Consider the following 27,827-nt stretch of genomic DNA (forward strand, 5'->3'; position numbering starts at 1 on the left):
TCTCCTAAATTTCCTCCATAAATGTGCAACTATTTGTGCAAAATAAAAAGGCCATTTCCAATACATTAGTGAAAAGTAATTGCGAACGCAGGCAAAGAAAAGAAAAAGAGGCAGCTAAAGCAGCCAGGAGCAGAGTCCTGGGAGAAGGGAGGCAAAGGGCGGGGGGGCTCTGTAGCAGGCCCCAGGGAGGGTGGAGGAAGGTCATGGCCATTGCCAACCTTGGGGATAGAGGGCCCTGGGTCTTGCTGAGCAAGCACTTGCCAAGTGGGCAATGAAGCTAGGCTGGCTTTGAGGCCCGAGAGACTGTTAGGCTTGGTATGCAGTGGAAATGCTGGGGAGCACTCCTTGGAAGCTGGACACTCCTTTTGCCAACAGGGACTCTGCTGGTTCCAATTTCCAGGTCCTGTTCTTCCCCACCCCCAACAGCTTCATTCACAGTCCACTCAAAGATTTCCTGTGAATGCTAAAACTATACGAGCTGCCTACAGTTCTGCTGAAACCTACTAGGGTCCCAGACCAGAATGTCCCTTTAGAAACATGGACATGGTTCCCCAAGAACTGGCTAAGTGTCACGCTAACTCCAAGGCCCATAGGCTTCTAGCCACCCGTGTTCTTGCTCTCGTATTGAGGCCTGCCGGGGCACTTCCACACCTCTGGGCATCTGAGGCCAGGTCTTAGGAGTCTGAGGGGCATGGGCACATGTGCACAAGTCCTCTCAAGGGCTGGCCCAGCTACAGGCCTAGAGACAAGACTCAAAAATCCGACTTCGCCAATCCAAACAGCTTGGACATTGCCGGTCCCTGTTTTTTGACCTTCCCTTGCCCAAAAAGAGCGTGTCTCTAGAGACAACTCAGTAGCAGCATGTTGGTTTCATCAGAGAAGACTGAAGACAGACTGAGAGGGAAGAGATGCACCAAACGATCCTCCCCTGAGTCCTGAACTTGGGTAAGTGTGTTCTTTAGAGGGACTCCCATGTACGATGTGCAGAGGAAACCCCATTCCTCCACCCTGTCTACTTTTCCTCTGCGGCAGCCTTTCCAGGGTAGGGGATTGAGACCAGACCAGCAATGATGACTCAGAAAAGACAAAAACTGACATGCTTAAGGTTCTCTCTGTCCCGTGTCCCAGTCTCAGTACTCTAAGCTGAAAGGATCTTGCTGCCAACAGGGGACCAGTGAAGGAGTGTGTGTTGGGCCCTTCTTAAGCAACAGGACTCCAGATTAGTGTAATCATTTCTTGCTCTCCTTCAACCAAACCCAGGGCTCGGGCGATGGCATCTGGGGTCTCATTCCCATGGCCCCCCCGCCCTCCCTTGCCTTTTGCAATTTACCCTCGATCCTCATCCTGAGATCCTGGGCCAAGCACCTAGGCCTCAAGGAAAGCCTTAGAAAGCTTCTCCAGAGCTTCCACACAGCCTGGCGTCTCCAGCTTTGAGGAAGGCTCAGGTCTGTGTGTGTACTCTCTTCCCCCTGGTTTGCAAGTTGAGATGGGATACGGGGGGATTGGGGTGGGGAAAGAAAAAGGAAGCACTGCCCTCCCCAGAAGCAACTTAGGAGCTGACAAAGGTGGTGAAGAATTCTGTTTGATGAGTCTCTCCTCCCACTAATCCAAGCTGGAAATGCCTGTGGCTTATTTGTCATTGTTTGGTGATACACAATTATACGCTTGCCAGTAGCCACAGCAGCACCTTCCTGAAGAGTCTTAAAGTGCAGGCTCCTCTGACTGACCTCACAGCAAAGCCCTTGCACCAAGTGGCAGGAACCCATGTGCGACACTGGACACAGCCTCCAAGCTAGCTAGTCCAGGCTCCCTTGCCAAACTCCAGAATGCACGGGATGGGATTGCAGACCACCTTTCTCAGGTGAGGCCAAAAGACGGCTACGACGGCTACGGGGATCTCAGGAGAGGATGGAAGGCTTGGGCTTGAGGAAGAAGAGCTTCACATCTGGGATATGACTTAGGAAGGGACCGCTGGGCCAGAGGCAACAAACTACTGGCCATGGTTGGCCCAGTCTACTTCATGGTGACAGTAGCTCCATCCCCACAGGCGTCCTGTCCAGCTGCGGCTGCCCCCATAGCGCAGAGCTGATAATGTTTCTTTGAAAGATGGTGGCCAGAGAGCTGGCTTTCAAACACAAGAAGCACTCCCAAGTAACTTTCAGGTGTTACCTAAGGGTAAAGGAAGGGCCATTTCCAGCTTCTGGAATCTGACTTATCCCAAAGACACTCCTGAAGGAGGCCAAGTCTGAGACTCTCTGTGAAGATCAATGGAGAGAACTGTCGATCTATGCTCTGAACCAAGTGCCCCGACCCTGAAAGAAGACGATGAGATGAACAGGGAAGGGACCGAGGCTCTGATTCCATTCACGCTGGCTTTCAAGAGCTAATAAAACTCCTCCTGGTGTGAAGCAACCCGTCCTTAGTCACGGGGTCCAATTATCACCACTGTATACTCAGCTCTATCTTGCCCCAGAAAAATCAGCAATAAAAGCACTGGGTCAGATCCGGGCTAAAGAAACTGCCACCCTTGGGGGATTGGAGTGAAGCTGTCATTTGGCCACAAGCCATGCTTGTTCCCCAGCCAATGAAAGTTGGTGGATTGAGGAGATACGAACCTCCAGAACCATGTGCTGGTCTTTCATACGCTAAACAGTAACATTTTCCAGGTCCTCTCCTTTCATCGGGAAGGGCCAACCCCACCTGTGTGGTGAATGGGGCGCCCGGGAGTGAACAGGATATACTTTATTATCTTTTCGCCTACTCACCTTACCTCCCAGTGCCAAGGACCCATTTTGTTTGTGTCATTCCTGAGCCCCAGACCTAGGCTCTAGAGCCGCGATGAAAGGTAGGTCAGCATCCTGGGATTGGTGACACCACCATCTCCAGGCCACTACAGAGAGTACAGTATGACTTCCCCTGTGTCCCAGCCTAGCCACACCTCACGTACTTGCTTTTTCTTGTGCCTCTTTCACTATAGGAAAAGGTTATGTGAATACTGTACACAGGTTATTAAAAAAATACATTTGCTCTCTTTGAAGAAGAATGCACAAATGCAGGGCCAGCCGGGGCTGGGTCCCGGCCTCTCGGGCTGTCGTGAGCAGCCTCTGCGGGCCCGAGGCCAGCCTTCACGAGTGGTGGCTGCTGATGAGTCCCCGGAGCTGCTTGGCCACAGTGTCAATCAATTTCTGCTTGTCTCGCTCATTTTTCCGAAACTGTGCAAACATGTTGTTCTTGCGGCTAGTGTCCTTCATCCTAAACAGAGAAGGAAAGAAGGAGAGCAAAGTGTTTGAGGAGGCAATGGTGGAAGGAGAACGGATGGGAGGTAGGATGGCACCGTGCATCTTCACCTCCACCCAGAGCTGAGAGAGTCGAGAATATTTCCATTGTCAGGCCCATACCTACCTACTATTCAGGAAGCTGTCCTGCTGGCACCCACAGCCCTCCCAACCTCAGTCACCTTTGGAAACAGTCCAAAGCCAGCTATGGAGGGGCCAACCCCTTGATCGTCCATACCCACCCTACCTCCTTCCCTCCCCTCTATCTCCAGGTATGCTCCTGTTACAGGTATCTGGGGCATGCTAAAGCCCTGATGGTCAACAGGCTCTTACAGAACATCCAGATCTAGGATCCACTTATCATCTCCTGAGCTTATGAAATCCTGCTGGGACCTTAGAGCTGGTATTTGAAAAATAAAGCAGAAAAATACTCTCAACTAGTAATTCTAAGAGGAGATGAGTAACTGAAAGCCACCGTGTATTTCTAAACTCCGCCGGTCAGTTCCTGGGTCCCATCCCTAACAAAACTAAGGGCCTGACTGATCTCTTCTGCCTCAGAGTAAGGACCCAGAGGCGGTGAGGTGGCTGAGTGCATCGTGCGGAGGAGAGCAGGTGGACCATCCTTTCCCTTGATGAGCCAGAACTTTAGGCAAGAGAAGCTCCTGAGAACTCAAGGGCTGTCCATATCCTCAGACCTTTGACCTTCGCAGAGTTTTCTATTACCGGGTCCTGCTAAAGCTCCAGAGATGGCATATTCTTAGAGCACAAACCATGGGAAGTTCTGGCCAACGCTTGTGGCCAGATGGAAAGACCTAACCAGGAAGCATGGATAAAGTCAAGACCAGGCTGTGGTTTCGCAGAAACACCCAAGTCTGAGTAAGCCACTGTGATAGAACGTGGGAATGTGCTAGTCCCTGCAGAGTCCACAACCTCTGACATCTGACATCTGACTATGACCTCTGGCCTCCGCCTCTGCACACCGGACCTCCAGCCCACAGCTAGTTCCGGTGTTAGAGAATTAAGAACACTGCCCAGACCAATTTCTCCTTGGAGTAGGCATTGGTGGTCTTCACCACCATCCCCCAGGAGCTGGGGCAACTCTCTGGCTTCACAGCTCCCTGGGCTGCACGGAGACAGGTCAGAAGAAGCAGGGGGGAAGGAACCTGGTAACCCTGGTAATCTACCCCCAGGTATACTTCCCAGGGGCCTCTGGCCAATCCTGGCCCATTTTTTCCTGTGAGGTGGCCCTTGTGGAGAGGGACAGATGTGAGGCCAATGGGTTAAAAGGCTAGAGATACCACAAGGGCATTTACATTCACGAGGCCAGGAGATTCTGATGAGCACCAAAGCTGTGTGGTTGGGGCCGACACTGACGGCCACCAATGAGTTGTGACTTCTTTCACAGATCTAAGCTTAAGGGCCTTCAGGCTGGAATTACTCAAGGGAACTCAGAACACTGAGTACAACGACCCACATGTGCAGGAGTGAGCTTAGAGGTGAGGAAGAAGAGGTGACAGAGGTCAGTTGAAAAGAAAGCACACGGGGCATCGAGGCTATGATGATGACTGTATTTGGTCCCTTATATATGAATGGCACAATTATGTTTGTGGAACTGGCCTGGCTTTAGATTATTTATTCCAGAGAAGGACCCCTTATCCTTTGCTGCATATGCTATGAATCTAAACGAAAACAACACAAAACAAAAAAGAAAGAAAGAAGGAAGAAAAAACACTCCCTACACATATAGGGTGTTCATTTTAATGTCCTATGTGATCATGAATTTCATGACAACTCGAAGCCCCCAGAGATGGGGAGCCAGAGTTAGGAGAGAGGTTAGGTAGGAGAAAGGGAGGAAGAAGGTAGTCCCTGAACCTCAGAGGCCAGGGGTGCTTGGCCAGTAAGGCCTGGGGTTGGGAGTACTCTGAAGATAAAGTCCAGTGCCCCGACGGCTGACGGCGGCATGCCGGTTTGTGCCCTGGGTTGCTCCCAAACCGAAGGGGGGCACACTCCTCCACTCCCCTCCCATTCTGGAAGCCTAGGAACCTGATCTACTCTGGCTATGGCCACCTCTCAATGACACAGGGGCCGCTTCTCTTTCCTGAACGTCCTCAGCAGGTCTTTGGGCTTTTCATGTCTCACCCTGCCAAGAAGCGCCAGGTTGAAAAGGAGAGATTGTCAAGCTCTGGTAGTAGATCTGGCTGGGCGAAAAGCAGGAAAGGGCTTCAGGTAAAGGGACTGATTCCTATGAGGCTGGGAAGTAGGGATTTTAGTGATCTGGGCGGCCTTTGGCCCTACTGTGTTTGGGAGGAAGCTTTTAAACGCCTCTGATGGCTCGGGATAAGCACATGGCTTTGTTTCTGTTTGGCTTCCAGAACGCTACACAGAGGCTGGTTATGTTAGCCCGTGGCTGAGACAGAAGGTGGATCAGGTGATATCATTTCGATTTAGGGATTCTTAGGAACAGACAAGTAAAGGACTGTTGAGAGAAGGAACTGGAAGGGAATCCCACAGCCCATTTGGACACATAGTGAATACAACATCTAAATACCAACTGAAAGGCCCAAATGTCCCTCATTTCAGCTGGGATTAGGCCTTGCCTCTAATAAAAAGTCTTCCCCACAGACATAGGTTCCAGATCTTAACGCCATGGGCTTCAGCACCAGGAGGTGGGCGAGACTGCTGAGGAGCCCCTTCTGTCAGGGCTGAGTTTCAAGCCCTGCATCAGAAGAGTAGAGAGCGTGCCAGGAAGCTAAGTGGGAACAAAGTTTTACCTGCACGAGTGGGGGAAAATCTGGGCCGCCACCTCCAGCCCCATAGGAATTGGTGTGCCAAGGGTCACTCTAAGGACCAAGGATAGAGGGGACAGCCAGCCAGCTGGCACCAGGCTAGTTTAGTAGATTAGTATGTCAGGGTGGAGATAACTCATGGGGTAAGGATTTAGTACAGTCATTAGTGTCAGTGAGGAAACCAGAAGGACTTGCCTCAAAGTGATGGAAAAGGCCCAAGTGAATAATATACTTACTCTCTAGATATCCTAGGGAGGAAGGTCGTTGGGAGAGAGAATCATGGGAAACAAAGTTAAAATGGAAACACCAGTCTGTCTTGGTCTGGAGAAAGTCGCACCCTGGGCTCTTGGAGTGTTTTGGCTCCAAACACATTCTTCTGCACCCGCTCTTGCCGACTTCCTATCTCCTCCCCTTCCCCCCTTGTAACTGCGTAATAGGGAGGAGACACCTTAGCCTTCCCTGCTGCTTAAGGTTCCACTCTGACCTCCTAGGCACTGATTCATGCATCCAAGTTCACATATGGCCATATATGTACTTGCTGTACTGCTTAGATGCAGGGTACTCTTCTAAGAATCTTCTAAGAAGCTGGCCGTTAACTAGTGTGATGACAAGAGAAAGCTTCCCTTTCACATGGATCTTGATCTCTGGCCTGCCAGCTCTCAACTAGGTTAGGAAAAGCCAGAGCGAGGCTGCGTAACAGACTCCAGCATCTGGGCGATACGCTGGTTAGCCGTGAGCTGTTCCGGAGCTAGTTAACCCGGTCTCAGTGGCAGCACTCTGCTGGCCAGTGACTGCCCAGAGCAGGAATGAGACACCTTGTCCAATGCAGTTTTCTTGAGACAGTCAGCACAACAAGGCTCAATCTGGCAGGGAGTGGGAGGGGATGCTGGTGAAGGTTTCAGGAATTCCAGGAACCTCTCTGCTAGAAACCACAGAAGCCATCTTCTATGGGGCTGTTCTATGGGGCTGTCCCCAGATGACTGAGGCCAATCTCCCTCTCTTCACCAGGCGGCCTAAGCCCAAACGGGAGGCATCTTCCTTTCTTCTCTTGTCATCTCCAGTTAAAGAGATGTTGCCCCATTCAGCTCCAAGGTAATGCCAGAGTCCACCTGACCCATACTTGGCCTAGCTTGTTGGGGCTCAGGAATTAAGAGGCTACAAGAAGAAGGCCAGCCTGACAAATCCAATGGTGGAGACGACTGGTAGCCTTATGGCCACTTCAAGAACAGGACCTCTCTGCTGTCTTTGGAAGGTATTGGCAAAGAGAAAATGTCTCCGAGCCCGATCCCCATGCCCTTTCCCCACCTCCCAATGGAGAGCCCTGGACTGGGTACTCACTTCTCCAGCAGTGTCAGAGCTGTCACCGGGTTCACTCGCAGGTACTTGCAGCTGGGCTGACCATAGTCAGCAAGGTAGGTTGACCAATCCCACTGGATGAAGAGATCCAAAAGCTAGAAAACATTCAAACCCCACCCCAGGGATTAATCAGACAAGACAGACCAGGATCTCAGAAAACCCCTAACATCCTTCACTGCCAGCTAACAGTAGACTTGAAAAATCAAAATCAAAATGCAGTAAGAGAAAGAATGGCTAAAGACTGTAACATAACTACGAAAATAAATGAGTACTCAGTAGAAGGCCGGGTGGTCTCTGCCGTGAGCACTGGGATGTGGCAGAGACCACAGGCCAGCATTTAGCTCTCAGGGGCGGTCATAGTAACCGGTCACTTATTAATTTAATAAATACTTATCAAATGCCTTCCATGTGCCAAGCACCGTTCCAGGAGCTCAGAATTCAACAATGAACAAATGCAGGTGGATACAGTCCAGCGGCACATATGCAACTGTATAACCTTTGAGGTTAAAAGGCGTGGGTTCAAGAACCAGTTTCATGACTTGCTGCATTGACTTTGCCCAAGTTACTCAGCTGATACCCTGAGACAGACTGAGAAACTATATACTGGTCTCTGGCTCTGGTTACCAGCACAGAGCTCCTAAAACCCTTTCAGTTCCCTAAGTGATGAGGATACTAAGAGCATCTCTTGTCCGAATATTGGCCTTTGACCTCTGTTTTTGACACAGATCTCCTCAAACCCGTGTGATTTCCTGTGTGGCAGGAGTGTCTTTTGTTCTAATGAGGTGACCCTGGGTGGACTCCCAGACAAGGGCTGGTCCCTGCAAAGATCAAGCCATGATTAGAAGCTTGGAATTTTCAGTCCCACCACCCATTCTCTTGAGAAGGGAGAAAAGCTGAAAATAGAGTTCATGATCCGTCATGCCCGTGTGATGAAGTCTCCATAAAATCCCTCAAGTATGGGGTGTGGAGAGTTTCCGGGTTGGTGAACACGCGGAGATCTGGAGAGTGGTGTGCGCAGAGCCGGCATGGAAGCTCCTTCACGCCCCTTTCCCTAGACCTCGCCCCATGCACCTCTTCCACCTGGAGGCTTCACTTATGGCCTTTTCCAATAAACCTGTGATCTATCTACTAAAGTGAGATGTTTCCTGAGTTCTGGGACTGTTCCAGCAATTCAATGAACCTGGGGAGGGGTCAAGGGAACCTCCCATCTACAACAGTTGGTCAGAAGCCCGGGTTGACAACCAGGTGGCTGGTGTCTCAACTGGGGGGAGGGTCTTGTGGAACTGAGCCCTTAACCTGTGGGATCTGACACTGTCTGCGGGTAAACAGTGTCAGAATTGAGTCCAATTGTAGGACATCCAGCTGGTGTCACAGGGAACCGCTTGATGTGGGGCAAAACGTCCACGCATTTGGTGACCAGAAGTGTCAGAAACGAAATGTTTCACGTGGGTAGTAAAGGTGACTCGGGGGAGAAACATAGTAGGGAAGCACGGAGTTTTTCCTTTACAGATACAGACATATACACATGCCTATAGCATGTAAACAGGACACAGAGACAACACAGAAACACGGAAGTAAGGCATGAACGGATCACATAGTATTACGTGAGGCAACCTGTGTTGCACCTATGTGGACACGGGCTGAGTAGATGAACACCAGGGCCACTGGAGGTCAGGACTGAAAAATGAGCTCAGTCCATGGTTGAGGGTACAGAGCCTGGTGCTGGGGTCAGGAGTGTTCAAGAAAAATGCCACGGAGTTAGGCGTGCCAAGAACTAGATGGGTCTAAGAAAATAATGAGAGCACTCTAAGGACGAACTGAGTTCTGAGTCTGGGGGAGATTCTGACTTAGAGAAACGTAAATAAATTTTGTCAAAGGCTTTCGTTCCCAGCCAGATTTAGCCTCAGGTTATCACCCTAACAAATATTTAAGAACTGTGAGTAAAACTAAAAAAGAAATCAGTGCATTTCCAAGTAGGTGTGGCGAAAGGGCAACTGTTGGCCCCCTCTGTAAGCTTCTAGAGGGGGTAAAGTCCCGTTCTCACATTGCTACACAGGATGAAGGCCCCCTAAGCAGTCTTTTTAGCAATGAGATACACATAAAGGCTTTTGGGACTCAAGACATGTCCCTACTTCTCCCTTTCGAAGAGGTAACTGCTGATGGAGATGAGTGGGCGGCCATCTCTGTGCAGAACAAAGACCAGAGAGGCCTAGAGTCAAATCCAGTGCCAGAGCCTGGGCTCTAGGCACACCTTCCTCCCCTGTCTGTCTCCACTGTGCAGCTGGGCAAACAGGCACTGTGGGCCTTGCCCCGCTTGGCCAAGCCTCCTCTTCCAACCATTCTTTTAGAATAGTTGTTATAAACCTCCTCAGGCAGGACAGGAATTGGCTGACGTCCCGAGCCTAAAACTGAGAAAAGCCCCTATCCCCTCAGCCAAGAAAGGGGTGTTAAAGATGAGAGGAGACGGGGAGAGAGACGAGCAGACATGTCGGTTGGTCTGGGCTGGCCTGGCCCCAAAGGGCCCTCTCAGGCCTCTTTCAGGTCAGGCCTATTTCAGTTGGCAAGTAAAAGGGCTTCTACCACTTCCTTTCACTGCCCCAAGGCCTCACAGAGCTCTGCTCAAGGACAGAATTTTCCCTGACTCCCTACTCTAACCATGGTGTTTCTGTGCTGTACTGCCCGAAGACGACGAGAGACAGTTCCCTTCACCTGCTCCAGGAGTGCGACAGACACGCGGGCTGTCCCTGGTTCTGCAGTCCTCCCACCACTGTGCTTCACAAACACAATTACGCTTTCCTCCTAAATCCCAGGAAAAAATTATGAAAAAAGATAGCCTCCTCTTAATTAAAATTTCTTCTCAGAAAAAGGTGAAAAACCCGGGGGAGCCTGTTACTGTTTGCACACTAGCAAGGGAATAAAAAAAAAGTGGATGAATAACAAGTTGGATTAGAAAATTCGGAAAACCTGATTTCCTAAAAGTTATTTCAGGTATTTTCAGTTGTGTACACACACACATGCATTTGATGAAACTACCTTCTTTATTAATGAATTTCTCATTTCTATGATGGAATTAATGGTATCCGTCTTTTCTGATTTATTGCAAAGAATGCCATGTCCTTCCGGATGATGACAACTGGGCAAATCACCAGTGGGGTGTGGAGGGTAGTTCATGATTTAGCTCCACAGTTTTCTGTTTTTATCTTCCTGCCCAAGTCTCTCAATGCCAGTACTGAGCCTAAAAGCTCTGGGATGACAAACTCCTTAATTGATCCCACTCTGGGCATGAAAGCTACACAACTCTATTAAGCTCAACCAGTCTGAGCCTGTCGATCACACTCGGTCTGTGTTCCTTTCCACAGTCCTTTCAGGGGCCGGTGCCCAGATCTTACGGCCTCCTCTGCGAGAGATGGACATAGACTAGAGTCTGGGGAGTATTTAACCAAGTTAACTGTACAGGGCACGGTTCCACTGGATTCCATGGAACAGTGTTTGGAGGCCAGGAGACCCAGCAGGCCTCTTGATTGACACAGCGCTTTAAAGACTGACTTTGCAAAGGCAAGCTAGCCCCTCCCAGCCTGGGTCTCCACATACAATGGCCTTGTTAGATCTCAGCAAAGTCTCTCTCAGGGATGCAAAACGTTCAGTCACCACTAACGATCGCATTCTTTTTAATTTGTAAGGTTTTTCATTTGGAAATAATTTCAAACTTATCACAAGGTTGCAAGAATAAGCATAGAATAAAGAACATCGTATGCCTTCCTCCCACATCCATCATCAACATTTCACACCATATGCTCCAGCCTTCATGTGCTCTTTCTCTCTTTACACACATGGGCACACAAGATCGTTCTTTTCCGAGTCTCTGGAGAGCACACTGCATGTACCCTGCCCTTTATTTCAAATACTTCAGCATTCCTAAGTATTGGAGATATTCTCCTGCACAACCATAGAAGTTTTCAACTGCGGTAAATTTAATACTGATACAGTCTGTATTCTAATTTTAGAAATTGAGTCAATAATGTCCTGTATATAGACTTTGGTTTTGCTCCACTAACTCATATAGCTTAGGACGAGGTATTACATTTAGCTGTCTATTGAGTCTCCTTTAATCTGGACTATTTCCACAGCCTTTCTTATATTGACATTTTTGAAGAATAGAGTCCCCTGCCTCCTTCTCCCCACTCAGTTCTCTTTTTTTCCTAGTGCTTTCTCATAATAAGATTTAAGACCTGCATTTCTGGCCAGAATCCTAGCTCAGTGCTGCTGGGTACTCCTCAGGGGATCCCGTCTGGAGGCATACACTGTTCATTTGTCTCTCATTGATGATATTAATATGAGCACTCAGTCAAGATGTTGTCTGATTTCTCCCTGTCTAGGTATTATGCTTTCCTTTGCAACTAGCAAGCAATGGAGGAGAAAACTTAAGACCATGCAAACATACAGCTCCTGATTAAAATTTCCCCTCGGATTTAGCATCCATTGAAGATTCTTGTCTGCCTCAGCTGTACTATGATGGTAGCAAAAGGATGGCATTCCAACTCCACCCTTCCTTCCACATTTATCACTTGTCACTCAGCATTTCTCTCCCATTAACTTATGTATTTATTTATGGTTTGGATTCATTGGTTCCCATTTTCTCAATAGCTTATAATCATTACTATACCCAATTAATTATTTTGGTGCTCAAATTGTCCCTGATTTGACAAGCGGGAGCCCCTTTGAGCTGAAGCCTGTGTCCTTGTGACATGCCCCATATATTTTCTGAGGACTTGCTTACTTTCTGACATAATAAGGTGCTGCAGGCTTGTCTTGCATCTACCGCGCCCCAGCCGTTTCTCTGAGGAGCTCTGGTTTCTTTTAGTGGTCATGTTATACAGACCAGGATTTGAGTGCCAGGTGTGGCCACTGCTACTTGGGGCGTCTTTGTTCATTGCTACTGGGGGGCAAAGTATGGGGAGTCAAGCCCTTTCAGTGGACAGGGCTAGGAAATACATGCATGTAAATACACATCTGTGCGTGCGCACACATATATACATGTGTGCATGGGTGTAAGCACGTACACATACATATTTTAGAAATGACGAGTTTACACCAACACCTCCAATTCTAATCATTCTCACAGAGTTCTTTCTTGCCTTCCTCTGTTCTGTATTTGTACGTGCTTTCTTCCACTGTGAGAATCCTGGCTCTCAAGAACATCATCTCAGTTACTAATTTGCTCAGGCCTATAATATATCTAAAATAGGTTCAGAACTACTTGTATATACCACTACCAAAAAAAAAAAAAAGCTTATTAAAAAAAGAGCTCGAATTTGCTTGCACTTTTCCCTCCCAACTTAAGACTGAGTGTACAATCAAACACTGTGTTTCTAAGTCACTTGGGTTAGTTCTTAATTTTCCCTCCAGTGTCGTTATGGTATTCACCTAACTGCAACTGGGTTCATTTGTGTCCACTTGCTTTTAGTTTTAGGCTCCTCCCTCCCATCCTTGTTAATTTTTTAAATATATAGGACATGAGCATGCTTCCAAAAGTCAACTCAGAGAAGTGTTGTTCCCTCCCTTGCGGTATCTCTTTTACCCCAATTCCTTCCATGCCTCACTGGTAACCAGCTCCACTGGTCTGGGATTTGTCCTCCTTATGGCTCTCTTTGTGAAGATAGGCAGAGGCACCTACGCTTTCTTATTTCTCTTTCTTTCTTTCACAGAAAGTAGCCCATTACATATGTACTTTAAGAACTCTTACTTCTTGATGTTTATAAGTAGGTGGTGGATGGAGAAGAAGAAAGGAGGGTCAGAGGTGGAAGACGGAACTTAGGGTCACTTCCACGTTCTTTATAATTTGAACAACACCTTGCAATTTTTACTGTATCCTCATGCTCTGTGTTCTTTCTTATTTACTCAACATTTTTCCTTTGTATCGATTCATGTTTTGATCATAAGAAACACGTAAAAGAACACTTGACATCACTCTCACAAATGGGAACCCAACCTACTTGCCATAAATGGAAGATGTCTCAAATACTAACGCCACCGTGAGGCGTTGTCCCCGCCACAAAGACTAAAAGGGAATAGCTTAGGACATGGTTTAGTGCTTCACGGTGCCTCTAGGTGCTATCTAAACCCGCATCTTCAGTACCGGAATGCCTTCTGTACTTCCAGTATTCCATCCACTCTATTTTGGGTTTCGGTTGTGACTTCAGCCAAGAATTCAGTGATGCCTGTGTGCCTGGAACCAAGTTAGTGATCTGTGTGTACCAAGGAGCACTTACGACAAAAGTTTCAGCCAAGTGTCAGTCTCATTATGAGAGAAGATCAGTGTATGTACAGCTTCTGTGGGCTGGGCTGGTCAAGAGGGTCCAGAGCCAAGGGTCTGCTTTGGCTGGTGAGGGCCAAGCAAGCCTGGCTGGGTTGGGAAACTTGCTAACACAACCACAAGGTAGTTCATTTTGCCCACAACCAGGTATCCTCATGAGTGTGTTTCCCTGTTGTTGGCTTTTGGGGAGTTCTTACTTCTGCTTCCTGATTCTGCATGGGATGACTTCTGATGGGATTTACAGAACCACACTTTGGATCTGCACTATGCTCATTCTATTTATATTTCTTAAAGAGTTTTTTTTCCCCCTTTAAAACAAATTTTACTTTTACTTTTAATTTTACTTTATAGTATTCTCTATACCCAACATGGGGCTCATCTTACCACCCCAAGATCAACAGTCACATGCTCTACCAACTGAGCCAGCCAGGTGCTCCTATATTTCTTAAGAGTTGTGTAAAAATTATAACTACTAATGTTTAAAAAGTTCAAATGAAGTAACCTCTTTTAATATTTACTCATAGGATTTGAAACAGTAATAATAAAACATATTTGCCTGTCTCAGATGTTCTTACTGAAGATGCAAACCCATTGAATTCAGCAAATGTTTTTAAAACATCCACCATGTGCAAAGACCAGGACTGGGCCTTTCAAGTGCCATTAAAATAATGGGTTTACCCTCATATAGAAGAATAAAAGAAAAGCATGAATAACTGTAATCCGAGCCGAATCAGTGAAATGCTATTAAATGACATACCGACTATTTCTCCTTTTTGAACTACCAACTGAACGTTTTGTAAAATTTTTACTTATAACAAAATTTAAAATTTTTACTTATAACAAAATTTAAAATTTAAATTTATGACAAAATTTAAACAAATTGTGGTGCAAACCACAACACACACCCACACTCTACATGTGCTTTAAGTTTAATGCCTTAAAGGTGGTGGGAATCATCTCAGTGATATTAAATACCAGTTAGACTTTTTTCACTGTCATAGAGTTCAATATGGAAATTTGCCGGTTTTTTATTAACATCGGTGGCAGATTTTTAAAAAAGTTTTTTACCTTTGTAATTAATACACACTTCTGGAGGGAGTTCTACTTTGAGGCTATGCAAATCTCCTGTTTTCCCTCAAACTTTTGTCCACCAACTTTAATATCCACTGGCAGATCTTGCCTGAGAAAATATTTATGGTGGTGGCTGACGATTTTTCTCATTCCTTCTGTAGTTATTAATTGGAATTCTTCTGTGAGGAAAAGTACTGTCCCTTCTCCACCATTTATTTATTTGTCCAATTATTTATATCAATATGACCTCATGAATATTTATTTTATTTCCTGGGCTAAAATCTAATAAGATCATTATTTATGTTTTGCTTTTCAAATTGTTCCAGTTTTTGGTCATTAGGAATTCCTTCAGATTGACTCTCCAGCGTATTTTCGACCAGTCCTACCTCTTCTGAACACTTGCTTACTTTCTGGCACTAAGATGTTGCAGGCTCATCTTGTACCTTCCCTGCTCCTGCTCTGCAGTCAGTCATTTTTCCAAGAAGCTCTAGTTCCTTCTACTGGAGAATGGTTTTTAGAAGCCAAGAACTGGGCAATAGCATGCTCCTTCCTACTGGGGTGTTACTGCTTCTAGGTCATCTCAGTGGACAGAGCTAAGAAATATATGTGTGTTTACTAACTTGCATGTAACAGACACATCTATATTTATTTCTGTATCTATTTCTGTATATGTATTAAAATCATGAGGTCCTATCTGATGTCTCTGATTGCAGTCCCGACACCACGGGGTTCATGCCAGCCTTTCCCTCTTTCCTTCTTTATCACTTCTTTCTCTGACAGTGAGAAACCTGGTTTTCATTATCTGTAATATATTTTACTTACTTGTTCAATTCTAGCATACAGTATTTTGGAATTGCTGATCCATGCTCTTGTGAGAAACAAATTTACTAACTAGAGTGTAGTATCTATTTTTTTCTTTTTGTCTTTAGGCTTATAATTTCCACTCAAAATACTGGTTTTTAAATTACTTGGGTTTGTTCTTTTCTTCCTCCTTTCAGCGTGGTTGTATTATTTTTTCATAATTCAGTTAGACTTATTTTTCACTGCTTGTGTTCCATTTTGGATTCCTCCCACATTCTGGTTGATTTTTATTATTTATTTATTTTGGGGAGTGAGTCAGAGCTATATAAAAATTGTATTCAGAAGTATCGCTCCCTCCTCATCCCAACTAACCTGTTCTAGTCGCTCCACTTCTTTCTACGTCTTTCCTATCCGCCCATTGCACGTAACCAATTTGGTTTCTGGTTTACCCTTCTTTTATTACTTTGTACAAATGAGAATATATGTGCATTTTCTTATATCCTTTTCTTTCTCACTGGAAGGGTAACATACCATAGATACTCTTTTGCGCTTTGCTTTTTTCACTTAATGATATGTCCTAGAACTCTCTTCCTAAATGCTATTTACTTAATAATGATCACATGTTTGATTTATTCATAAAAATGCTATTTTTGTAAACCAGGTAAGTCATTTTTCAAGGAACAGGCCAGGCATTATGTTTTGGGAGTCTTATCATTAAACTGGCAGCACAGGAAAGGGTTCGATGCCTACAGAGTAGGACATACTGATGAATGTTAGGGTTACTTCAATCAAAAGCAAGCTCACTACTCAGTCACTAATGATGCTTTGACTGCAAACACAGAGTTATCTGTCCATGGAATTTACTAGAAGAGGACAGCTAAAGTCGTGTAGTAGTTGATGTGATACTTTATAAGCTACATAGGTTAACAAAAACTGTAAATTATATCATTACTGGTTATTATACAAAAATATGTACAAGTGGGAAAGGACAGGACAAGGAAAGATATTTGAATCATGTTATACTAAGCAGCTACGATAATGGACTCTCGCTCTCTCTTTTTTTTTGCCTCCCGTATGACTTTTAATCTATATGACTTCTAATTAGGGCTTTGGCAGTTCTAAAGTTGTCTCTTGTTGTTTCTTAGTTATTTCAGAACACTCCCATGGTTTACTAGAATTCACATTAAAATCCTGATTTCATGGGGAATGCGGTGGGGAGGACCAAGACCTGGAAAGGAGGGGCAAGGTGCTGAAAATCACATGATAAACATGTGGTAGAGATAGCTTAATGGCTTACACACTCCCCAGGATGCCACAGCTGTTTATTTTTAAAAATCCTCATTGATCCAGGGGCACCTGTGGCTCAGTGGGTTGAGCGTCCAACTCTTGATTTCAGCTCAGATCGTGATTTCAGGGCCATGGGATTGGTCTCCATGCTGGGTGTTGAGCCTGCTTAGGATTCTCTCTTTTCCCTTCCCCTCCCCCCACGCAAGTGTGAGCACACGCACATACACTCTCACTCTCTTAAAAAAAAAAATCCTCACTGATCCAGGCTCTGGGTTGGGTACTTGGCTGAGGCGAGGTCAAACGTCTAAACAGACTTTCTTTTTTGCAGGGGTAGCTGAGAAAGACTAGAAAAATCCAAATGACTCAAAGTGAAAACTAGTCCAAGGCCACAGAGTGAGTTAACTGGACAGAGTACAGACAGCATTATAATAAGCAGAACAAATGCCAACTTCCAGAAAAGGCCTTTGGAATGAGATATTAAGATAAAGTAGGGCTCTATTGCTTTTGGTTAGCGCACACCAACGTACACGCTTCTCTGGCAGAAAATGTACAAGTAATTCAAATGGATGAGTTATGCATGGGTAAAGGAGTAGAAGGAAATCTTCAAGTAAGAATTATAGATTAATATTTAAGCAAACAATTCTGATGGTGCCCTTGTGCTCACTTAGGAAGAAAGGAATACCCAAAGAACTCAGAAAGTAAAGATGAAGAGACTGGTGAAGAATGCCTTGCCTGTTTCCACTACTGGACTAATGCTTGTCAACCAAACCAATTCATATCATGCTTACTCTTGGGGAAGAGAATTTAAATTTTTGCCTTCATTTCTAATTTTGTAATCTGAGCCTCATCTCCCGCGTAGATGGGGAGCTTGCCAAGGATGGGGACCATATTTTCTCGTTCTGACTACTCCAAGCATGGACCAGCGTAGGGCTAGATTCCTAGCAGACAGTCAGCAAAGACATGTTACATGGAATTAAAATAGGTGAACTAACATTTTGTAGGTACAATATTGGCTAGATGGTGGGACAGACTTGTAATGTGTGTTTTTCACAAGAAACTTTCCAATGGATCAAACCTAAGGTCCTCTTGACCAGCACTAGAAGGGTGGTTGAATGAGGAAAAAGGAAACATCGAATAGGAGAGGAAATACCTATCACACGTGAGTGGGAACCCAGCCCTGGATAGGTGGTTCCGAGGTTCCAGAGGAAGATCCCTAGAACTACCAAACGGGGACTCGGCCGCTGTTTGGCTCCAAGGTGACATCTGGGCTGGCTCCTAGTGGGCAGCGTGGGGCCTACCTCACATCAGGGAGAGCCTCCTCTTCCCAGAATGTCTGCAAAGATTCCATGGGAGTAAAGGATCGTAGGAGCTAAGGTACACACAGACAGACACAGATACAAAGACACACTGACAACAGCCGCACCTCTTTCCCCCAGGGGTGCTTTTCTTTACATGTTTTCTCTTGAACAGGCGCACTGAGTCTTGTAGAGAACTGCGTTCCCAAAGAAGGTGTGCCCTTGAAGTAAACTTGCTGTACCAAACCCTGAATTTGCACTTTATGTATATTCCGGAAGAATTCTTCATGTGAAAGAGGAGAGATTACAAAATGAGTCCAAATAACTTACTCTTCTGAGACATTTAACATAGAATCTCACTGACAAATTCTAAATACGCTACCTCTTCAGAACATGGCTGCTATATAAATACAGTAAACTTCCTCCAGAGAACAGGAACATACAGAACACTAAGCCAGGCAAAGCTGCTTTTGTCTAGTCCCTGCCTTGGACAGGATGAAACCATTGCATCATTATAAAGTATTTTTCATAATCACTGATGCACAGGTGTCTGTTAGGAGGCAGGTTAACACAGCAAAAAAGAGCCTCAGGCTGGGGGTTCCCTGGCTGATGATGTGACCCCAGATAAGCCACTAACTCTGTTTCCTCCTTCTGATAATGGAATCATAACAGCTCCTATCAACAGCCGAGGGCAGAGCAAGAGAAGGACTGTGAAAAGCCCACTAAGGAGCATGGAATTGACTACTGGCCCCTTTGTGCTCACTGCCCAAGACCTCTCTCTACTCCCTGTCCCTGACTGCAATCTGGGCAAGTGGAGGGAATTATTTTAACAAACATAAACTGAGTACCAACAACGTATCAGGCAGTCTTCTGGAAGGATAATACGGTATCTGCAGTCGAGGAGCTCAGGCCGATGAGTAACAGATACAGAATGATGCAGGCACTCTAAGAGGTATTCTAACAGAGAGCAAAGAAAGTTCAGAAGAAGGGCATCGAAGGATGTGAGCACTCTGAGAGGTACTCTAACAGAGAGCAAAGAAAGTTCAGAGCAAGGGCCTCTAAGCCTGAGCAGGTAGGTGGGGACCGCCTTACAAGTAAGCAGGACAAATGAGCAAGTGATAAATGGCCTCATATGCTAAGCTAAGGAGATTGAATTTTAGCCTCGAGGCTGCTCTCCTCGTTTTCATCAAAGCTGCTATCTGCTTTCTTCTAGAGCATGGGAGGGAAAACTACAGTTACCACTTGTTTATGTAAATAAAGTTTTATTGGAACACAGCCATGCTCATTGGTTAACATATTATCTATGACTGCGTAGAGCTTTAAGAACTGAGTTAAGTAGCTGTTGACAGATCAAAGACCTAAAAAACCTAAAATATTCTCTGTCCAGTCCTTTACATTTCGATCCAGGCCAGGAAGGGCAAGTGTGCTCTGAAATTTTCTCAGATGTGAGATGTCTAATATCTACCAAATTAAAGAAAAGACAGAAAGAAACTGGCTGCATGGAGACCCTTCTGATTGTAATGAGGGGGCAAAAACTCCCTTATCTTAATGAAGATAATCTGGCATCAGAATTCTTTTAGGGCAGAAAAATGGGTTTGTGTTTCACTCTGTAAGATCCCCAAGGTGCCAAGACATGTAGAACAGGAGAGGGAAGGAATCTGTTCCTCTGGTTCTCGAGAGAAAGGGGGCTAATCTAAAGAGATGGGACTTAACTAACATGTGTGAGAAGGGCTAAGAGGGAAGCTCCTACTGGTATGATGGCCCCAAATGACTTTGAAGAGCCGGGATGTCTGATAAGTGACTGTTCTGAAGCTGTTTGCTGTGTAGTATGGGGTATAAATCTCCCCTAACAACCCGTGCCCTCAATCCTAATCTTTGGACAGATCAATTCTGCTCTCAATTGCTTGGGTGAATGAGTTATTTATTTATTTCTTGGTGAACTCTGTGAGGCTGTTTCCCACCTAGAAAGCTGCACAACTGCACCGTGGAAATGGGAGCCCAGGAAAGAAGACTGGAGGTATCTAGGGATTCACAGAGCCTGAAGAAGGCCATGGGGTTTCCCACAGGCCAAGGAACTGGGGTGGGGAGAGGTACCCAGTTTCTCTGGATCTCTACGGGCTTATACCTGAGTTTTCAACAATGGCCACTCAACAGGCTGGCTCCCTGGCTTTCTAGAAAGATCGGACCTACTGCTCTTTTACTCCCCTGGTTGAGTGAGGGCAGGAGAAGGGGCAAGGAGTGGCTGTGCGGTCCCCGGCTCTCCCGCCAGCCCGGCTGCCAGGCGTGGATGGAGGCCTCATTAAGCTCTTTATCAGGGACCCACTGCGCATCAGCAGCCACCCCTGAAAGGGAACGTCACGCCAAGAAATATTTATTTGCCTCATAAATGTGGGTTTATAGGTTTGCTATCTAAACTTTTCACCTCTGAGACTACCTTGGTAAAGAGAAAAAGAAAGCCAGGGAGGCTTAAGGCTTTCCCATTGTCATCAGCGGGTGCCTGGGGGGAGACTCCCAAATAAAACTGCCAGCACCAAGCATTCCTTTGTCAGAGACTGTCCTGTAAGGCCATTTCTCACGGATGACAGCATCTATCCTGCTGCAGGGGCAGAAGGAAAACCTATTATCACGTTGGGTGATAATAACCATACTGTACATATATGTTCCGGGGGAGGCTGGGAAGCCTTCGCCACGGGCTGCCAGACTTGCCCCTTGCTGGGGTGGGGAAGACAGGCAGGTGTGGGTTTTGGATGGAGTTGCCGCCCCAGATGTCATGGGAGAAGGAGGCGGGAGCCATGGGCCAGGGCTCACTCTTTCAGCACACTGAGGTTTCTTTGAGGTTCTTAGGTAAGTGGATTAGGGGCCATACTGTTGAGTTTTTAAGTAAACACCCTCCCTCTCTGGCCAAAATAAGTAAGTGGTTTAAACCCCCCGTCCCCTGCAAGAATACTACGGATTTAAAATAATATTAACAACGTGAATATAAGCAAACACCAAGGAAATGGCAGAGCTCACAGTCTCTGTCATATGCAAGTTCTTTCTCAGTCACATTATAAACACAATGATGAGCAAATCAGATTAGATAAAGCTGCCCTCCAAATTTGAAATTATTAAAAAAGCTATTTAAAATAGGATTTGTGGAGCGCCTGGGTGGCTCAGCTGGTTAAGCGTCTGCCTTCGGCTCAGGTCATGATCTCAGGATCCCTGAGATCAAGCCCCACATCAGGCTCACTGCTCAGTGGGGAGTCTGCTTCTCCCTCTACCCCTCCCCCCTGCTCATGCTCTCTTTCTCTCTCTCTCAAATAAATAAATAAAATCTTTAAAAAAAATAGGATTTGTATCTACTATTGTGAGTAATGAACTCTACTCAACCTATGTACATATTGTGCCTTGAAATATTAATGCCAGGAATGTCTGTGTACACTCACACAGGCTTACGCAAAGCCGACTTCCGAAGGTAATGATAACGTTCTGTCTCTTAAACTGCAGTGGGGAGGGGCACGGTATGTGTGGTATGGGACTATCCTTTTGTAGACATTCAGCATCTAATTGCAATAAATAAATTGTTAACAAATTGTTATATACATAAATGTAAGGGGTGGCATCCTTAAGACTTGGCCAACAGCGGCGTCCAATCAAAAAAGTTTGGAGACACTGGTTAGATCACCTGCAGGAAAAACTGTCCAACATTCATAATGAAATGCTCTTTTATAAATGGATAAATTAAGAAACTCAGTTGTAAAAAATTACTTCTTGCCTTATATGAGTCATTACAAATTATAGCCTGGGAACTTTATGGTAGACATAAAAAATATATCTAACATTAAAGGACAGTAAAGCTGGGAATGTCCTTCTACTCTGGGTAAGTTTAGAATACACCAGAATCTCAATGGTCTGGGAAATATGCTTGGATCTGGACAAAAGGCTTGGCCTAGACAGCCAACTTCTGAAGACCCCAGCCCAATCAGATATGCATTTAAAACCTATTTTGTTCTGGGTTTGAGGGATAGGAGATTGAATAAATTGCTACCCAGATTTCACTGCCAAACTGCAGAACTAATCAATAGACCTAACAAAGAAGCACTAGAACAGTGATTCTCAACCACCAAAGGATCCTTTCTGTTTGTTTTCCCTCTAGAAACTTCAAAGTTCAGAAGGGTTCTTCTGCCTTCCAAAGACTGTGCTAAGTAAACACTAGTTCCTATGAAGGCCACAGTCTCGGTCCCTTTGCGGTTGGTGTATTTGTTGTTTCCCTTGTCGTTAAATTTCTTTCCTTCCTTTCGATTCTGTTTTCCTAATTATATTTATGTATCATTTTAACAAGTCACCTCAAGACCATTTTGGAAATAGGTGGGATTCAACGAATTTGATAAAAATTGCTAGTGAGCGTGGTACCTGCCCTTAGAGCCAAATGAAGGGCCCAGACCGTGAGCAGAGAATGTGTTCAGAGCAAGGAAAGATTTAAACAGAGAAGAGAGAATTTCAAATAAGAGATTAATGAATACCACGGTGCAGAAATAGGAGTAGCTGAGACGTGTTTAAAGGAAGAAGAAATTGGACATTCCTTGAACACCTACTATGTGACAGATACTGGGCTGCGCATCTCACCTATTTCATTGAATCCCCAGGAAAATCAACAGCCTAGGGGGTAGGTATCTCATTTTACAGATGAAGAAACGAAGGCCCCTAAAGGTTAAAAGACGGATCGAAAGGAATCCACTCAGAAAGTGGTAGAGTCAGGACTGGGACCTGACCTCTGTATCAGGTCCGATGGGAGGACGGGGGGCTGAGGGAGTATTGCGGGGGGGGGGTGGTGGAGGGAAGACTCAACCATGAGCGAGAGCCAAGTTTCAAAATTTCTTTCCCCCAGGGACCAGGCAAGCAATACGAGTGAATGAATCAGGCAGGTGGCCCCATAACAGTTCTCATTCCCAACAAAAGCAGGTGAATCAATATGGCTCTGGGTTCTTGCACCTGCCTTTGCTTAAACTCTGGAGGAGGTGAATAGATACATCTTGCTTTTGGCTTTGACTTTGCTCACCGCGAATTTTAGAGACAGAGAGGAAGGGCAGCCAGGGGCTCGTGGCAGGTCCAACGTGACCTAAATCAGTTAAGGCTCACAAAACAGTGAAACCTTAGAATTACCTAACTCCACCCCCCCACCACAAATATCCTTCCTTTTCTATCAGAATCTCCTTTTAAAATTGTCCTTATGTCAGAAACTGTCACAATATTACTTCTCAGAATTCTCATTTGAGGAAGAAACAATTTTTGCTTGGATTCTGCCTGGCATTTATTTCATAGAAACAGTCTGGACACGCAACTTTTTCTGTTTGTTCTATATTATCTCTTGGCTCATAAACATACTTTTCTTCATCCTGTTTTCCTTTGCTTGCTTTAAATGTATTCCTTTGGCTTTTGAGGGGTTTTCAGATTCCCAAAGTAGAAGACAGAAGGCCAGCCTTAGAGCCCTGGATGTGTCACTAGTAGCCAGCCCTACCACTAAGCAGGACTCCTCAAAATAAGTTTTACTGACGACCAATGGCATTAGTGTCTCTTCCAGCTCTAAGATTCTCAATCTAGAAAATTCTTTATTAGGACATAAATAGCTATGGGACAGAGAGAGGCGTTCTCATTACTTAGCAGGAATGAGGCTGCTAACATGGCAGACTGGGAGGAATTGCAGAGAACACCGCCATTCCTTCGTCTTACAGAGGAGGAAACTGAGGTCCAGGAAGATTCATGATAATGTGCAAAGCTACCATGAATGGGGCTGGGGTAGGAACAGAAGGATGTGACTTGTAGCCCACTTTCCTTTCTACTACGTGCAGCAATTTCATCAGCTGGTGGAGAACCAGAGTCCCTAGGACCAGAATACAGGTCAGATGCAGAGAGGTGAAGGAGAAGGAAAGGGATTTTTTTTTTTTTTTAATTAAAAAAAGAAAAGTAAAAAAGAATATAAAATTTGTTTTATCCCTCGTGAACAGATGTTAATGATTTGTCTACTTTATGTTCAATCCTCCGTTTGTTTTAAAGGACCGAAACATTGTAAGTAAGGGTGCAATCCCCCTTCCCTTCCTCTGTCCCTTTTGGCTGCCTGATTTTGTTATGTATCCCCCTACAGGTTTTTTATGCTTTTGACAGAGAAACAATATGTGGTAAGGTTTTGTGTTTTGGTTTACATACACAATACTGTATGTAATGTTTGCAATTTGTTTTTTTTTACATATCGACTCAATGATGGGAATTTGTATGCTCATATGTCTCCCGCGCGGAACCCTTGCCTGTACCCAGGGAGTGGCAGCATGCTAGGTAAGCAGGCTGAGAAAGCGGATCACTCAATCTTTACCACCGGCCGTATCTGAAATGATGTAAAGGAGGCCGCTTACTGGGCCCACTTCAATACCCCTGCATTTGACACCAAGTGGTGTCGAGAAAACTCAGAGGAACGGTCTAGGCCAAGACTCAACGAGATTATTGAAAGGAAATCTCTCTCTTCTTGGGAAAGAACATGCAGAGGAATAAAGAAAGAGGAACAGTAAAGCTGAGGTCATTAAGCCCATTCTGACCAGAATGAAGATAAACACAAAATATTTCCTGTCTGAATAGTAAGCATAGAAAGTTATATCCCATTTCTGAGCCTCTGGGAATGGATCGGGAAGTCTCTATGGGATTTTCAAGGGTATCTGAGGTTGACCAGGGGCGGTAGAGGAGGACCAGCTCTGCTTTCATACCTCCTGACCTCTATTTCCCTGAACTGGAAGAGAGTCTCTGACATCTTCTAAGAAGGACCCAAGTGCCCATTAGCCAGTGTTTGAATTGGGTGGGAAGGAGACATGAGGAGAAGAAAAAAGCCTCCTTGGGGGAGTTTGGTATCATTCTTGGGGTCCCGGGAGATGTCTTCTCCCACTCTGCGCAGACAAGCTCGGTCTTCCAATTTCTTGTCTGACCACAACAGTAAGGCCTTTCGTCTGTGATGGTGAGGGGGCCTTCAGCCAACACGAGGTCCTTGTTTTCATCACCTCTGGGTCAGAGTCAGGCTTGTGGAGCTCTCGAATCAGTATGGTATTCTGACTCAGTTTCTCAAACAGTTATGTGCCTTTGTTAAAAACCTGCTCCAATTTATTACGTAAGGGTAGGAAGAAAGATATAGTAAGTGAAAGCACTTGGAAATTTTGCAGTGTTATACTTACTAACACTATTATCACAGGGTAGTATTATCATTCAAAGAGATTTTTAAAAAGCAACTAAACATTACCCTTCGTGAACTTTAAAGCAATCAAACTTATCTGCCTTTTGCTTCAATGTTGTCGACTGGAGCCCCTGGCGCTCCTCCAAGCTACAGCTCCCCTGTCCTGACCCCAGAGCCTTCGTGTCCATACTCTCTGTGAGCCGGGGCAGATGGACATTCTCCAGTTCAGCATTTGTCCATGTGGCTTGATCCCTGGAGCAGAGTTCCTGCAAGGACCTTAACAAGGGCCAAATTATAAGCTGTGGTTTCTTTGGAGGGGACCACCCACAGTTCACATGCCATGACCAAGCTGTGGGAAAAACAACTTATCCTTTCACCTGAGATCTCTCCCACGTCTACAAGAAAGTCCCCCCCAAGGAGATACCACGGCGTACTGGCCGATCACACCATCTTGTCAGGCAGCCCCATGCCTAACTTGAAGGCACCCTCTGTGGCAGCTAAATATTCCCACACTTTAGCCCGGAAAGACACTCTACAACGCTGGGCTTGGGGCAGAGGGCGAGTTAGGGAATCTCCAGTCACAAAGACAAGTGAGGCGGGGCTGAGTCAGCTCTAAGTTGTTCTGCCCGGGAGCTGCGGTCAGTTTAGGCTTTCCGCCGTGTCTTCCTCTATGCCACCGGGCAAGACACCAACCTCTCTCCAACGGGGACATAATAGCACCTACCCTGGGAGAGTGCTCAGCACAGTGCCTGGCATGTTGTCAATGCTCAGCAACGATTAGTGATGATGATGAGAAGGAGGAAGAGGAGGACGAGGAGGACGGCGAAGAAGGAGGACGAGGAGGAGTAGTCAGAAGAGGAGGAAGGGGAGGAGAAAATGACAAGCCAAGCAACTTATATTTCTGCCTTCGCAACTCCACCCGTGCTGTTCTCTGATTTGGAATACCTGCCCGTTTCTCTTTGTCCGATCCAGATCCTTCCCTTTGTAAAGAGACCCTTAAGAAGCTTTCTTCTTCTTCTCCTCTTCTTCCTCCTCTTCTTCTTTTTTTAAGTGCTCAATGATACATTAGTTGTGTATAACACCCAGTGCTCATCACATCACCTCCTTAAAGAAGCAGCAGGAGCCCCAGCAGCAGCCACAGCCTCTGCCTTCTTCGATCACGCCGGGCCCCTTCTCTCATTTGGTGGTATCAAAGCTTTCTTCAACTCCTAATCGTTCCTGTTGTCTTGCCTCCTCAGGGAGATCCTAAGTTCCTTAAAGGCAGGATCTATCTAGCTTTTTCTCTGCCTCTACTTAGCATAGGTCTTGTCTGATGTTAACTACAAAATGCTCAGGGTTGAGCAGAGTCACCGAAGCTTCTATTTCCTGGTTCCAGAGTGGTACCGAGCACAGCACAAAGGGAATTTCACAGCTCAAGGCTGTCTTTCTGGCTGCTCCGTACACCTGGACTTTCTTTACCATCCCGCACGACTAAAATGGCCCTGTGTTGGGTGAAGGGGGAAAAGCCCACATTCTCTAAACACTATAGAGTAAGGGGTTCTAGAAGCTGGTCTGAGAGGTCACACTTGCCACAGACAGTTCACTAAGCAATCATTCCCGCTCTGGCTGTTAGAGTACTAATTACAACCCACATTCCCAAGAGGGCTGCCGAGGCACATGTTCGGACTGGTCCAGATGCTCTGGACTGCCAATGAATTGGGTTTATGGCAAATCAGAGTTGGTTGAAATCATCAAGTGGCCACTGCTCATCTGTAACCTGTTGAAGCCCAGGTTGGGGGCCCCCTTTCTGTTCATACATAGTGCTTCTGTAAGCTTCTGGAATTCTCTGGCCCGGAAGCAACTCTGCAAATGGGATGTCCACCAAAGCATAGTTCTACGATTGAGGGGAACTTAGGACAGGCTTCCGTCCCAGAACGGTCTTCTGCTTTGTCTGGATACCAGCAAAGTCCCTGTCCTTCACCCTCTTACTTCTCAGGCGAGATCAAAGGTGCTCCCACCTCTCAGCCTGGAAGCGCCTTACGGGCTTGTCCATGGTTACTTCCTAATGTTTAGCACTGGGTGGTGGAGCAGAAAAGGAGCTCAGTAAATGTGTGCTGACTGACGGTTGTGAGTAAGTGTCACGGGAGCCTTGACTGCATCAGAGCCAGCACCTTGGCCTGAGGTCTTCCTTCGGGCCTCCCCGGGGTTCCCTGCCGCTCTCTGGGGCACCCTGGTTGCCTCCACAAGGCACTGGTCTCCGCTTTCTGTGGGTGTTTCTTCAAGCTCTCCAAAAGGCAGAGAATGGGTGGAAAGGCTCAGCCACAGGATATTGGACTGTTTACAGTTGGCCAGGCCAAGATTAGCGTGAGCACAACATATGCCAAGTTCATTGGAAGTTACATTTTCCCTTTGTTTACACATTAAAGGGGAGAAGACCAGAAGGAAAAAAAAAAAGCAGGTGACCTCCTGTTAACC

The 27,827-nt window shown here is 45.9% G+C and overlaps 1 protein-coding gene across 1 annotated transcript in view; it reads right to left on the bottom strand.

Moving 5' to 3' along the window:
- Positions 1-401: 401 nt before the first annotated feature.
- EXOC6B (exocyst complex component 6B) overlaps positions 402-27,827 on the bottom strand; it is a 569,711-nt gene continuing 542,285 nt past the window's right edge. Inside the window, exons 21-22 of the mRNA XM_034657278.1 lie at positions 7,400-7,512; positions 402-3,252 (exon numbers count right to left, since the gene is read on the bottom strand). Coding sequence (XP_034513169.1) covers positions 3,126-3,252; positions 7,400-7,512 — 240 coding nt within the window. The 3' untranslated portion in view covers positions 402-3,125. The remainder of the gene's footprint in view (positions 3,253-7,399; positions 7,513-27,827) is intronic.

Source organism: Ailuropoda melanoleuca, chromosome 4 (genome assembly GCF_002007445.2).
Source record: "Ailuropoda melanoleuca isolate Jingjing chromosome 4, ASM200744v2, whole genome shotgun sequence".
NCBI classification, from domain to species: Eukaryota; Metazoa; Chordata; class Mammalia; order Carnivora; family Ursidae; genus Ailuropoda; species Ailuropoda melanoleuca.